The sequence below is a fragment of the Phymastichus coffea genome, unplaced genomic scaffold, assembly GCF_024137745.1.
Source record: "Phymastichus coffea isolate CEN01 unplaced genomic scaffold, Cenicafe_Pcof_1.1 PCOF00019, whole genome shotgun sequence".
Lineage (NCBI taxonomy): Eukaryota > Metazoa > Arthropoda > Insecta > Hymenoptera > Eulophidae > Phymastichus > Phymastichus coffea.
The window spans coordinates 5,325,669-5,340,639 of NW_026706830.1; the positions used below are offsets into that span (position 1 = coordinate 5,325,669).

Sequence of the window (14,971 nt, forward strand, 5' to 3'; positions counted from 1 at the left end):
AACGTAGTCTACTTTCGTAAGAACATCGTTGTCGAAGTAATTTTTCCCCTTGTCGCAAGCAGCAATACACAGAGTTTCAAATTATATTCACTACCAGTATTTCAGTATCCTAACAAAACTAATCGAATAGTTAAGTTCATTAGACCACAAAGTGTTTACCTGACTGTGACAGAGGGAGAAATTACCCATGCCTTTGTAAGCAAGAATTTAATTTATAACGAGTGTAACCGTATTTTTTCCTTCTATCTGTGCCCGCACCCGACTATACGCAAGCCAAACAATAATTCCTGCGAGTTTAATCAGTTAACATCACCGGAAGAGTCAAATCTTGTATTTTACCAACTTAAAATTAGCTCAGAAACTGACTACTATCTTATACCGACGTTACAATATAATGCTTTGCTATACTCAGTGACTCTCAATACTTCCTTTGATATTAATTGTAACGGCGTAGTACAACTCTTCCCTTTGAATGGCACAGGATTAATACAGATTTCCCAGCTGTGCGAACTTAGAACAAACCACCATATTTATTTAGGGGCTAAGAAAAAACTAAAGGCGGAAAATTTTGTAATTCCGAAAATCTCTCTGATAACTACAAACAAAATAGTAATAAAAAGCCCAAAAACAAATAATAATCAGAACAGATACGAACACTCGGACCGAGCGAAATTATTGCACGCATATTTAGCGTTAGGTGTAACCATTGTAATCGTTATCGCATCCGTAATCGCAGTAAGTTGCATTATCTGCGCATATAGAGTATGCAGTGACAAAGACCGCAGGTTCGAAAATATACCAATGCAAGAACTGAATTAACCCTTAACTCCTAAAAAAAGAATGATCTGCAAATCTGCACAGACATTACTTGACGGAAAATATTTTAGGCTACCAATCAACTATGACACTCCTCACTCCCCACCCGTGACCGTGCAAGCAGTCCCACTCCAAGATTCTAAAACAACAGACCCTCCTCTAACTCTTCCCACTTTCTAATAATAATAAAAAAATAACCGTAACATACCCCCCTGTCATGTCAGACATTCCATAAGCCAGCACGATGAAACGTACGGCAACTACCACACTCGGTCCACCACGCAAGAAGGCCAATAGATCCTGGACGACGGAACAGATATTAAACAACCGGACGTCGGCAGCAACAATGGAACGACTATTTACAAGATGGGAGAACCGGGATGCCCAGACAAGCATGCAGCATCCTGAGCTGCTGCTATTGGACGACGATGGAGGCTGGGACCACCACGAGCTGACACAGTATATTTTCCACCTAAGATTCCTCTTTAAGGAAACCTATGGAGGAGAGGGGTTCGGACGAGCCCCTTTCAATCCATGCCGTGTGTGCGGGCCAGACACCGCACATTGGCAGGGGTGTTTCTTCTGCCGAGCACGCGTCGCAGCCGCTTCTAAGGCCTAACAACTAGCCATGAAGGGCGAATGTGTCCGCCCGGAGCATTTTATGCTCAGTAATGCTCCTTGTGCCAGATGTATTGGCAAGAAGGTTTTATGTAGATTCCAGAAGAGTTTGCAGGTTCATCGTTTGGTGTTGCTGTAATCCTATCCCAAGTCCTTCCTATTCTTAGAATAATTAAATAATAATAATAATAATAACAACACAAAAAAAACAACAAAAAAACACAAAAAAATACATATAATAGGATATAAAAATATATATACAACAAAACACAAAAAATTATATTTAACGAAACAATACAAATATGTAGTCGCAGTAGCGCTCGGAGAGCGCTAGTCCCTTGCTTTATTAGCAAAGCACTCCGAGGGGTGGGCATGTCACGTCGATACAAAGAATAAGTACGTGACGAATTATGATAAGTAAATAACGGGTTATGGTAACAAACCGGGTATCGTTAATTTAATTTCCTATTATATCAACCCTCCCGGGAACATTTGTAAGTCTATCTAGCGGGATAGATTAGTCGAAGCACGTCTCCATAATATTTCCGCGAATATTACGCTGTAGTAGGAAGAGAATATTTACAAAAAGCTGCTTTTGATTTTGTTTCAAAATTAAAATAAATAATTAAAAATAACGGTTTTTAACTTGTTCATAATTCAGATCAGAAAGGATTTCAGATTTAAATGTACTCGTAAAGAACACTGTCCAATGAAAAAAAAAAATAGTTCAGTTCGATAAATCATAATTATACAATTCAGTCACTCATTTCAGGTGATGGGAGATAGCTTTAACCGTTTTTTATTGTTTGAAAAGAAAATAAAGGAATATTTGAAGCAGTCTAAAAGTCGAAATTATTGCAACCATCAACTATTTATATGATGGCTTCTGCCTCTGCTAAATTAGTTTGAGTTATGACATTTATTGTCATTTACTATAGTTTTTAACTGTATTAATACTAAATTTAATACTACTTATTGGAAATTTAGGCTTTTATGATTTCCAAGAAAATTTTCAATAACGTCCTTAAAACATAACCAAGCTTCTTTCTCCATATGATTCATTTTCGTAATAAAAATTTCATTATCATACATCCCAATTTAATATACAGAAGTGGTATTAGAATTTTTGATGGATCAACCAGTGCTTTTTCTTTTATATTTTCCGAACCCGGTTAGACATTTTTCTTTAGGATATGAGATACTCTTTATATAATGATTATTTCTATCCCTGCTATTCTATTCACATAAATAGCAAGGATATTTAGTCAATCCCGATTGTTATCCTAGAAGTATTGTTCAGATTTTAAGATTCCTACATACTTGCCATTTATGATCATCATATTTTATTTAGTTTAATATTACTTTCACGTTACAATACTCTTCATCCAATATTATCGAATATTCGATAGGAACAGCTGCACAAACATTTGTTTCGTGTAAAAAAACAGCTTTTAAATTTCTCTTCGACGAATCGATGAACAATCTTCATTCATTGGAGTTGTACTCGTAACATCCTTGTTTAAAGAGATTCATCGTTCCAACTATATCCTTACCATATACTAAGAAAAATTCTTCATCATTAGCGAAATAATCACGATTGATAAATCGTTTTAAACAGGGATATTACAACACCAATGAATGAAGACTTTTCATCGATTTGTCAAAAAGAAATTTAAAAGCTGTTCTCTTATACAATACAAATATTTATTATCGCTTCTTCTTATCGGATATTCGGTAATATTGAATAAAGAGTAGTATAATTTTAAAGTAATTGAACGCTTTGAGCGTATTTAATAGGTAGAAAAATGTGGATATATAAGCCTCATAGATTTAAGTATTGAATTCGTTATTATATTAGGAGAGTGTAGTTGTGCGAAATAACAATTCCAGTGTTTAATATAAGTAATCTTTAATTATAATCAAACAAAATTCAGCCGGCATAAAAAACCCCAGTCCTGAGTGGGGAAAAAGCCATTTGAATAGAAAGAAATTAATACAAATAGTTACAGATAAGTGACTTAATTAATGAAAATTATTAATATGACGCTAACTTGACGGTGAACAAATCAATGAAGTAAGTAAACTAAGAAAATCTGTAATACTGCTGACAATTATAGAACTAAATATGAATTAATACACACGCATACAATTATGAAGGCTCACTTGCCTTTGTCGAAGCGCGGATTGAATGGCCATTCAATATAAAAAAAAAACGTTTACCACAGCCGACAGCACACAGTGCTAGGAAGGTGTCACCTAGAACAATCGTAGTACCAACGTCTTGGTCCTGGGCACCGCCTACTACGTTGTTCCTGGTCGAAGGTGCGCGTATGCAGAAGATGGTAGAGTCGGGCTGAAGCCCAGGCAGTCGGTGACACCTCAGAGAACACGCCCGTGTCCTCAGCTAAAACCTTGATCGGTCTTAACCCTTCCGTCTGGCGCTGGGTCGTACACAAGCCGTGTAGTCGTATATATAGGCGGTAGGCGCGCTTTACACGCACTCCAAGGTCCAGTCCCCTTTTTAGTGGCTAAACAAAACTGTCGGGTCGAACGGAGAGAAACCGAAAGCTGAGATGGTTTGAGAGCGAGAACTGTTCTTGGCGATTTCCCGAATCGCACTGTCGCTCCGTCCGCTGTTTCCCTGGAAGCCAAAAAGTGGAGCGAGTGCCAGGGTTCTGCTAAGGCCCACTCTACGAGGTTGCGGAGGCTGCCCGTAACGTGGCAGCAGCACGGCGACAGCGCAGCGGCGGCGTTGATGGTAGTGGCGACGCTACAATTATACCTGGAGGCAATCGGTCCTCTACTCTCTTTTTTTTAATGGCCCTCCTGAGTTTGGCAACTAGCGAAAGTTGGGGAAATCCCGAGCTGGGAAAGTCCCGAAAATAATGTCCAGAACGTGCTTGTATGAATGAAAGAAAGTTTGGGCCATAAAGGGATGCCGGTTTTTTTGTGCTGTTTTTTTCTCTCAACCTTTATAGTTGAGATGTTTTGTTGAGCTTCTAATCTCGCTGTTTGATCTCGTTGAGAGATTCGATTTTTTCCTTTCAAACACATGGAGCGCACATGGCGCGAACAGTAATATTAAAGCGAATAAAATACAATGATTATATTTATGTGAGTAGGATAGCAGGGATAGAAAGAATCATTATATAAAGAGTACGAGGGTCGTTTGAAAAGTCCGTGCAAAGTCAGAGAGATGGCGCTACTAGTGCGTATCAAGGTTATTTTCAGTTAGTGGCATATCTTGGAAGAGCACACACTAAGTTTCAGCCAGATCGGCCAATTACTTTGCGTTTTACATTCGTTTCAATCAAAGAAATCGAGTGGTTGTAAAAAAATGGACGAAAAAGAATTTCGTCTATTGATTAAACATTACTTTTTCAAAGGCAAAACGCCTCAGAAGATTAAACAGAAGCTTGATAAACATTATGGTGATTGTGCACCGTCGATTAGAATGGTTTATAAGTGATTTCAAAATTTTCGGAGTGGCCATATGAGCACAAAAGACGATGAACGTTCTGGACGCCCTGTTGAGGTTACCACTTCAGAAATCATTGATAAAATCTATGATATGTTGATGGCTGACAGAAGAGTGAAGGTGTGTGAGATTGCTAGTACTGTAGGCATCTCGAGTGAATGGGTACATAATATTTTGCATCAACATTTGGACATGAAAAAGCTCTGCGCTAGATGGGTGCCGCGATTGCTCACGATTGACCAAAAACGAGATCGTGTGAAGTGTTGCAAGAATAGTTTGCAGCTATTCCAGCAAAATCCGCAAGACTTTAAGCGTCGTTTCATCACTGTAGATAAAACACGGATACATCACTACACTCCTGAGACCAAAGAACAGTCTAAACAATGGGTTCCAAGGGGGAATCTGCTCTGAAAAAGGTGAAGACAATTCCTTCGGCCGGGAAGGTTATGGCGACTGTCTTTTGGGATTCGCAAGGAATAATCTTCATCGACTATCTGGAAAAGGGTAAAACCATTACCGGCGAATATTATTCATCGTTATTGGATCGTTTGAAAACCGAGTTGCTAGAGAAACATCCACGATTGGCCCACAAAAAAGTCCTCTTCCACCACGACAATGTGCCAGCTCACGCCTCAGCAGTTATGGTCGCAAAACTGATGGAGATAGGATTCCAACTCGTTTCACATCTCCCCTATTCTCCAGACTTGGCTCCGTCGGACTACTATTTATTCTCTAATATGAAAATATGGCTGGCGGGGAAAAGATTTTAATCAGAATGCAGAAACGAATGCCTATTTTACAGACTTGGACAAATCCTATTATTTGGAAGGGATTAACAAACTAGAGCAGCGTTGGATGAAGTGTATAAGCCTAAAAGAAGACTATGTTGAAAAATAAAAAAAAGATTTATTAAAAAAAATCAAGCAGTTTTTATTTTTGCACGGACTTTTCAAACGACCCTCGTATGTCTTATCCCAAAGAAAAATGTCTAACCGGATTCGGAGAATATAAAAGGAAAGCCACTAGTTGATCCATCAAAAATTCTAATACCACTTCTACACATAAATAAGGATTTATTAAACAATGGATAAAATCTTTGTATAAAGACGGTAGCTGCTCAAAGCATCTGCGAAATTAGTTTTCCAAATTAAGTGATGCTAAAGTAAATGAAGGAATTTTCGATGGCCCTGAAATTCGTAAGATGACAAATGATGAAATTTTTGTTACGAAAATGAATCATACGAAGAGAACGGCGTGGTTATGTTTCAAGGACGTTATTAAAAATTTTCTGGAAAATCATTAGAGCCCAAATCCCCAACAAATAGTATTAAATTTAGTAAATAGTTACAAATTCAAGGCTGCTTAATGAATATAAAATTATACTTTTTATACTCCTATATATATATAAATTTCCCGAAAATTTAGGTGATTACAACGAAGAAAAGGAAGAGAAATTTCACCAAGATATAAAGAAAATGGAGCGCAGGTACTAAGGAAGATGGAACATAAATATGTTAGTAGATTATTGTTGATCGTTGAAAAGAGATCTACCATCGACATCAAAAAAGCGATTACGTAATCCACTTCATAGATAGTTTGACAATAAAATATTTTACTAACATAAAAAAGAGTAAGATGCTTAATTTTTTAAGGGTATATTATTGACATGCACATACTTCAAACATATTTGAATGTAGTTAACTATGATATAATGTCATGTCCATGATCTTGGACTGACATTGAACTGACCTTAAATATAACCTTATAGGATAATACTCTTAATTTGTATTTGACGACCGAAAAAAACCAAGATACCATACTTTTAGTTTATTAATTATATATTTGGATGATTTGACATTAAACCGACCTTGAGAAAGGCCTGATGGGGCTAAACTGACCTCGGATTCAGATTCAGCGATCCTAAAAACATATAAGTACTATGGTCGCATTTCTGGAACTGAAAACTACTTTTTTTCGTAGGGCTGTGTAATCTTTCATGAGTCTAGGCAATATATACCTATACGTATATAATAGCCTGCAATAAAGGATCACGATGACTCAGTGCGTAAGAGTCCAGGCTTCTATGCAAGAGGTCGTGGGTTCGACCCCCGAATATGTAAAGATTTTCAGAAATGAAATTTTCATATATCTGTTACCGTAATTCTGGTAGTTCGGAATCCACCTTAAACTGTTGGTCCAGTTATGACGCATGTAAAGCTTTAACCTCCTACACCATTTAAAAAAAATGGTCGGAGAGATAAGTCTGTGTGTGTGTGTGTGTGTGTGTGTGTGTGTAGCCTAGATTCCCGTAGTTGATTTTATACGTGCAAAGGGCGCTAATCGATAAATAGGTCGTATACGCGCGAGTAGCTTCTGAGCTCTATTAAAACTCATACAGATCCGAAGGCAGTCGAGGGGATGGCTATTGAACCGTATGCAGCCGTATGAGACACGTACTACGCTCTCGATATGTAGGTCTAGCACACGGGTCATATGTCAGCAGAGAGGATAGTATGCAGTTGCGTCATATATAATCTATCTATCCATTAAGTGTTTCCTGCACGGAATTCAAATACGGCTTCACCAAGGTTATAAAATTTTTAAAGCGACATGGTCAAGCCTAGCGATAATACGACACGCGGAAGATGTTTGTAATGTGCTATATGTATATAGACGTAAAAATGAAATGTCCATTCTCCTACACCTTTCAATATTATATATATAAGATTTATATCGACGTCATTATATTTTTTTGAGTTTGTACTTATATACAAACAGTTATTTTGCATACGTTACGCGTATATGATAATCGCTAGTTATGTTAATAACATACAATCTTGAGAAAATTCTATAAGCTGTTGCGCTATCACTTTTATGATTCTATAAATATAGATGCGTTATTTATGAAAAATAACTTTAATTAACCAAATCTGTCAGGATTAATCCAATCTTAAAGAAGATTTCTATATAAATATACTTATGCATAGACATACGCACACATACACACATACATCATATATAATTAATTTATGTGTCTACGTATAAAATGTTGTATTACATCGACTTTATTTTCGCAATCGAAGCAAAATCTGTAAAAATGCGCAGTTTCAAATTCCACGTTCCGTATATTCATAATGGAATGTAACATATGTCTAAAACAAACAAATTTACTCAAATAAGTAAAAATTTCATAAACTATATTCATAATATTCAAATTAAAAACATGAAAATTACGTAATATATTATACTTATCGATATTATAAACAATATACTAGTTTTTAATTTTTTGCGTATAGTTGAAACCAGACCAATATGTTTTCCAATGCTTGATTAATAGCATTTCTCTTTATTCCTCTCAGCTAAAGAAGAAATTTTCTTTTGCACGTATTCAAAGTAATATGTTTATTATGACTTGTTCGAATTAAAACTATATATGTATATGTGAATGTTTGTATCTGCGTTTACATTCTCTGAAATTATAAAAAATTATATGTTGATATTTGATATAAATTTTATAAAATATTTTTATGCTCATATTATTTTTTGTTTCTTGTCTGTTTATGACTGTCACTGCCACTTCTGTCTGCATGCTGCGGAACATTTGGAACGAAATCTCTCATGTACTGCACTTCATAATGGTTATGATCGAAATTGATTTCTGACGGATAATCTAAAATAATCATTCATGGTTCCATGAAATAACAGAGAACTACCACGGCTCTAACACTGTATATTTAGTGATAACGCTCATGTCGGTGGTAGGGGGTGTTTTTGTAGTATTTGCAATGATGGCTCTCTGCTACAGGTCAGTCGTAGTACATAAAAACTTCTCCCTCTGTCTCAGGTTAGTGTGCAGATACATTCATGTAGGACATTTTAATGTGATTAACCCATCTTTCTAAGAATTGTTTTTGGTGCGTTATTATGTGTATTCTTCTTTATGAAATATTTTTCCATGTAAATATAAATAATCTTTGATTCCTTTTCTAGACATAGTTTTTACAAGCGAATATAAATAACTTGAAAATCTTATAAATACATATTTTTCGATATAATTTTATTGAAACTCATTTCAAAGTTGCTGTCACAAGTTTTGAAATTATGTGCTGTTTTATGAAAAAGCATTTTACTTCAGGCTGCTAATAAGTCCTATATCAGGCACATTTACATTATTTACGACATCATAGACAACAATGAACCAAATAATCTGCTACAATAATTTTATTTATACTTTATAATAGAAATTTTTCGGAAAAATATAAATAAAATTATTCTAGCTATTTTAATTACTAAAAAGGCATATAATATAATCTTTTTCTCCAAAACTATGACATAACTTAAAATTTCAGAGACATTTGATTAATTATTATGTGAGACAACTTCAGTAAAGTGCTATAATTATGCATTTATAATCTATTCGTAGTATAAATGTACAATCTATTTTTATAATAATAAATATAATATATTATTATGTATTTTTCAAAAAAGGAAAAAAAATTTTTATGTTACATCATGTAAATTTTAATAATTTTAAGAAATTGATAAAAAAACATTTCTAACTTGAAAAAATAATGTATTCCAAATATTAGAATACTTTCTTATTGTATAACATATATATATATATATATATATATATATATATATATATATATATATATATATATATATATGTTGTAACGGGGTTGCTACCGTTTAATTAATTTATTCGGACGATCGTGTAGACGGGTGCGCGTAATCGCCTATATCAAATACGAAAGTCGGAGAGCAAGAGGGAATAGGTGTCAGTCAACTAACTATCTACGGGAGTGAAATCAATACGGCTTGAATAATGTTAATATCGCTGACGGAAACTTTTATTCTTTCTCAGTATTACATCAAATTCGGCCCGCGTGTTTGTTTACATGCCGCGCGCACGACAACAACATGCAGAGATTTTACATGCACGCTTTTTGTCGAATCGAGGTATTAGTCGCGTAGCAATTATATCGCGACCATGAAATTAAGCTGGCCAGCTTACCTTTATTTTGCAGACGCACAAAGAACGAAAGAAACGATTCGCACTCTCACTGCGGGAAAGTCTGTCTTTAATGTGCGGAGCTCGCGTTTTCGGTTTCGCCCTCGCTGGCGAAACTCCTCACACGCGGACTCTCACGCACGCTTTCCAGGCAGGCGAAGGCACCGCTGTCGCAGCTCCGACTCGGTTCGAATCGGCATTCTGGTAAAACTCGAGGAAACGTAGCACAACTCTGCGATCGGGTTCTAACTCTCGACTTTGGGCTCGTGTATCGGTAGCTGATTGTGCACTTTTGGCTAGGCGTGTCGATGGCCGATCCTTCCCCTGCGGCTCTCCGTATCGGTAGTTAATCCTCTACTTAGATCAGCTCATCTCGGCACTCGGGAAAGCTCGGGAACTATCAACTATCCCACCTTGCACAGCTTAGCGACCGGGTGCTCATCTTCGACTTCTCTCAGGTGATATCGATAGCTGATCCTCGACTGCCTAATTTTCATACGCGCGTGCTCCGTCCCGTCGCATGCCGAATTCCCTCATCACATTTTCCCCAACCGGTAGGTGCTGTCCCCGCGGGTAGCCACTAGGTTAGGCTATTAGCGCTAATACGACGTTTACCGTCACAATGTGTGTATATAGGTGTCAACCCAAACATACTCGTATATCTATGTTCAATATTTATTTATATATATTTAATATTTTTAATTGCATGGTCATCACCTATTTACTTTAAAGACACTGTTATTTAATGTACCCTATAGTTACAGAGGCATTAAGGTAAGTTAAGTTGAGTTGAGTTGAGTTACATTTATTGCGCCTTAGGGTAGAACACCGTCTAGCTACCCCAATAATACAAAAACGTTTTGAAAACGTTTCAAAAACATTTTCTGGAAAATTTTTAAACGTTGATGACTTTTAGAGAAAAAAACATTTTTAAAACGTTTTTAAAAAGTAATATATGTCCGCGAGTAATACGTTTTGAATACGTTTTACAAACGTTTTAAAAATGTTTTTTATAAAAATTTATACATTAGACCGGTATCATAATACTTTTTGAAAACGTTTTAAAACGGGAGTCACAACGTATTATAGAAAAATTTATACAATACGTATTACTCGCGGACATATATTACGTTTTAAAAACGTTTTAATAACGTTTTTTTCACTAAAAGTCATCAACGTTTAAAAGTTTTCCAGAAAACGTTTTTGAAACGTTTTCAAAAAGTTTTTGTGTTATTGGGGTACTTATGCTGAGAATGTCGGCCATTTTGAATGTTTAGTTAATTTTTGACAGCTGTTTAGATTAGATATGTTTTGGTTTGTCTTCGATTTTTGCCTATACTAAAAAATGAATCAAAGAATCTATATCAAATTTTGTGCGAATAACAAAATAAATTGCGCGAACGCATTCCAAATGTTGAATGTGGCATATGGTGAAGCGACCTTGGACAAAAGCAACCTTTATCGGTGGTATAAAATGTTCTCAGACGGCCGAGAAGATGTGAACGACGAACAACGTGCCAGACGCTCGAGCACGTCAACAACAGACGAAAACATTGATAAAGTGTAGAAAATAGTATTGACCAATCGTCGAATTACCGTGAGATAAGTTTCTGAGGATCTAAACATATCGATTAGCTCATACCATTCGATTTTAACCGATGATTTGGGCATGAAACGGGTCGCCGCGAAATTCGTGTCAAAACTGCTCAATTTCGACCAAAAACAGCATTGCGTTATCATTGCTAAGGAGATGTTGGACTCGGACCGTGATGACCCAAATGTGCTCCAGAGGATCATAACTGGTGATGAATCATGGGTTTATGGTTATAATGTGGAAACCAAAGCTCAATCATCCTAATGGAAGCTGACGCATGAGCCAAGACCGAAAAAAGCGTGCCAAATTCGGTCGAACGTGAAGGTTTTGCTCACAGATTTCTTCGATTACAAGGAAGCGTGGTGTATCATGAGTTCTTGACACAGTGGTAGTACGGTAGTAAGAATATTACCTGCAAGTTATGTGCCATTTGTGCGATGCGACCCACCAGAAACGTCCGGATTTGTGGAAGAACAAAAACTGGCTTTTGTACCTTCATTCATGTGATTGTGAACCATGATAACGCTCCTGATCACACATCGTTGCTTGTGCATGAATATTTGGCCAAAAACAACACAATAATGGCGCCGCAGCCACAGTACTCCTCAGACCTGGTCCTCTGTGACTGTGAAGAAGCCCATGAAAGCACGACGTTACACCACGATTAAGGAGAGAAAGATGGCATCGAAGGAGGAGATGAACAAGATCACAAAAAATGATTTTTTTAAGTGCTTCGAGAATTGGAAAAAGCATTGGTACAAGTGCATTATATCCGAGGGGGATTACTTTGAAGGAGATAAAATGGATAAATAATTTTTGAAAACATACAAAATTCGCGATACTTTTTGAACAGACCTAGTATTGCCTTGTTATAACCCCATTTGGAGGTTAAGAATAAATATATAAATTACAAATTGCACAATTAAATTAATTGGCAATAATGAAACAGAGTTAATAACACAGGCCAACTAAATTTTTACACCCACAGATCAGACCTGATGTACCTAAGGGAATTTATGCGCTGAATCCGAATCTTAAACCATAATTGCTACATCTTCTTAGGTTTCCGAGATATCCTAGCTTAAAAGTACAACAAACACGATTTTTTATTATGTTTGAGCTTCGTTCATTTCAGGAATTCTTATTCTATTACAAATTTGGAGACGGCATCGAAAAACGAGTCAAGAATAATAATACGAAAGCAAACGTCAGCGAAATATCACAACCGCTGAGATTACTACTTAAGTATGTCGCGGATTTAGTCCCACAGTTCGACGGAAAAAACATAACACTCAGCGAATATATTGACAAATTAAAAACTGTATAGTCAGTGGTTTCTGGAGTAGATGAACAAAACTTAATCCCAATTTTAAACTATAAATTAAGCAGAGAAATTTATAAAGCACTGGCTAACATCAAAATTGACAAAATAGACTATTATATTAAATCCATAAAACAATCACTCATTTTTTGAGATAACATTCACAGTTTATACGAGAAATTTACGGATATTATTCAAAAATCAAATGAATCGGTCCTAATGTATGAAATTAGTTGAAAGATCTAGTTATACAAATTAAGGAAATAAAAAAACTACCAGTTAATACTGACGAGACTTTCAGAGCATTTGAAACAATGATAAATGATGATGTATTAATAAACTTTAAAAATGTCTTACAACAAAACATTCGTATAGAACTCAAAGATCATAATAATTTAAACGCTGCTATGCAAGAAGCTATATAAATCGAGACAAAATTGCAAAAACATAAAATATTAAGAGGAGACGCCACTGACAGTCTCCAGAACACATCAGATTCAACTACTGCTTCAGCGAATATTAATAACATTTACAATTGTCAAATCTGTGAAAATTATAATCACGAAGCTTTATTTTGCCACAACGGATCATACGTATACTGCAAATCCAACGACTATCTATCAAACAATTGTAAAGTTACAAAAACAGAAATAGAACTCATATGCAAATTTCGTAATGATAAAGGGTATTCAATAGATGGTTGCAAATTTAACAAAATAAAAGGAAATCATTGTCAATACTGTCAAGTAATGGACCATTCTTTTCCACAATGCCCTCTTATTACAGAATACGAAGTATGTTGGAAGAGTAAAGGAAATAGACACAGCCCATGTACCTGTTCGAAATTACGTAAGACACCAGAGCCCTGTGCAGCTTGCGCCAGTACAGGACACACAGTTCTAAATTGCCCAAATGTAACATGCAAACGTTGCAACAAAATCGGTCACTCGGTAAAATTTTGCCCAAATGCAGACAAAGTAAGAAAATACAGATTTGCAGCGTGTGCAATTTGCAACGAAGAAAACCATGAAAAGAATGACTACAAATTAATAATAATTTTGAATACTTATAATAAAAACAAAGGAAACAACGAGAACAGAGATGATATAAATCCGAATTTTAATAACGATAAACGTAGAAACGGAAACAACGATTACAACAACAGTCCTACACGACATAATAATTTTGGAAGAAACAACGATACAAAATGCGGCTATTGTCACATGAAAACCCACACAATCGAAAATTGCTCAAAAATAAAAGCATTCGAAAAAAATGCAAAATAAGTACTGTATATTCCTATTGCAAAGAACCAGGTCATAAAATCGAATCATGTTCAATTATAAAATAATTGGAGAACAACCAAGAAAAATTTTACACGATTTATAAATGAACAGATCATACAGATTCACAATGATTCAAACGCAATAGCCAGGGAAACGAATACATTCTTCTGAAATTGAGTGCACGGAAGAACGATATAGTAAGCCACTCACTACAGAAATGAGAAGCAATATAATGATAATACTAAGTGTTGAAACTGCTGACATAAGCAAGCTTGATGCAATTAGCTCAGCAAGTCAAGACAACGTAAGAATCATAATAGAAGAAAAATTATGTTTAAAATGTAAAGGAAACGTAGAATTCAAAAATACATTTAAAAGTAAATTATCAATGTACCTTCTAAAATTAGAGACTTTATTGCGATACATAAAAATTCCGAACCCATTTTCAAACGCTAGTTTTAACTTCCTGGTTGATAGTGGAGCTCAAATAAACATTATAAAAAATAATCAAATACCAGTAAATGCCATACTAGATTTAGAGAAAATTTCATTATCAGGTATTACTGACAAAACTATCGAAACATTAGGTCTAATAAAAATAGTTATTAATGGACTATTAATTGATTTCCATGTCGCTCCAGAAGAATTCTCAATTCCTTACGACGGAATACTAGGAATACCCATTCTGAAAGAACACAAATTAAGACTAGACGAAGGTTACTTGGAAATAAATAATCGAAAAATATAATTCGTATCCGTTCCCTTAAGTTCAAATAATTCAATCGCACTTAGTGAAAAAAAAGAAAAGATAAAAGCAAAAATAACACAAGAACAAAAAATTTTT

General features: G+C 35.5%; 1 protein-coding gene across 1 annotated transcript in view; it reads left to right on the forward strand.

Moving 5' to 3' along the window:
- LOC131675344 (disintegrin and metalloproteinase domain-containing protein 11) overlaps window positions 1–14,971 on the forward strand; it is a 2,271,363-nt gene that overhangs the window by 2,248,520 nt on the left and 7,872 nt on the right. The window contains exon 19 of the mRNA XM_058954276.1: window positions 8,618–8,756. Coding sequence (XP_058810259.1) covers window positions 8,618–8,756 — 139 coding nt within the window. The remainder of the gene's footprint in view (window positions 1–8,617; window positions 8,757–14,971) is intronic.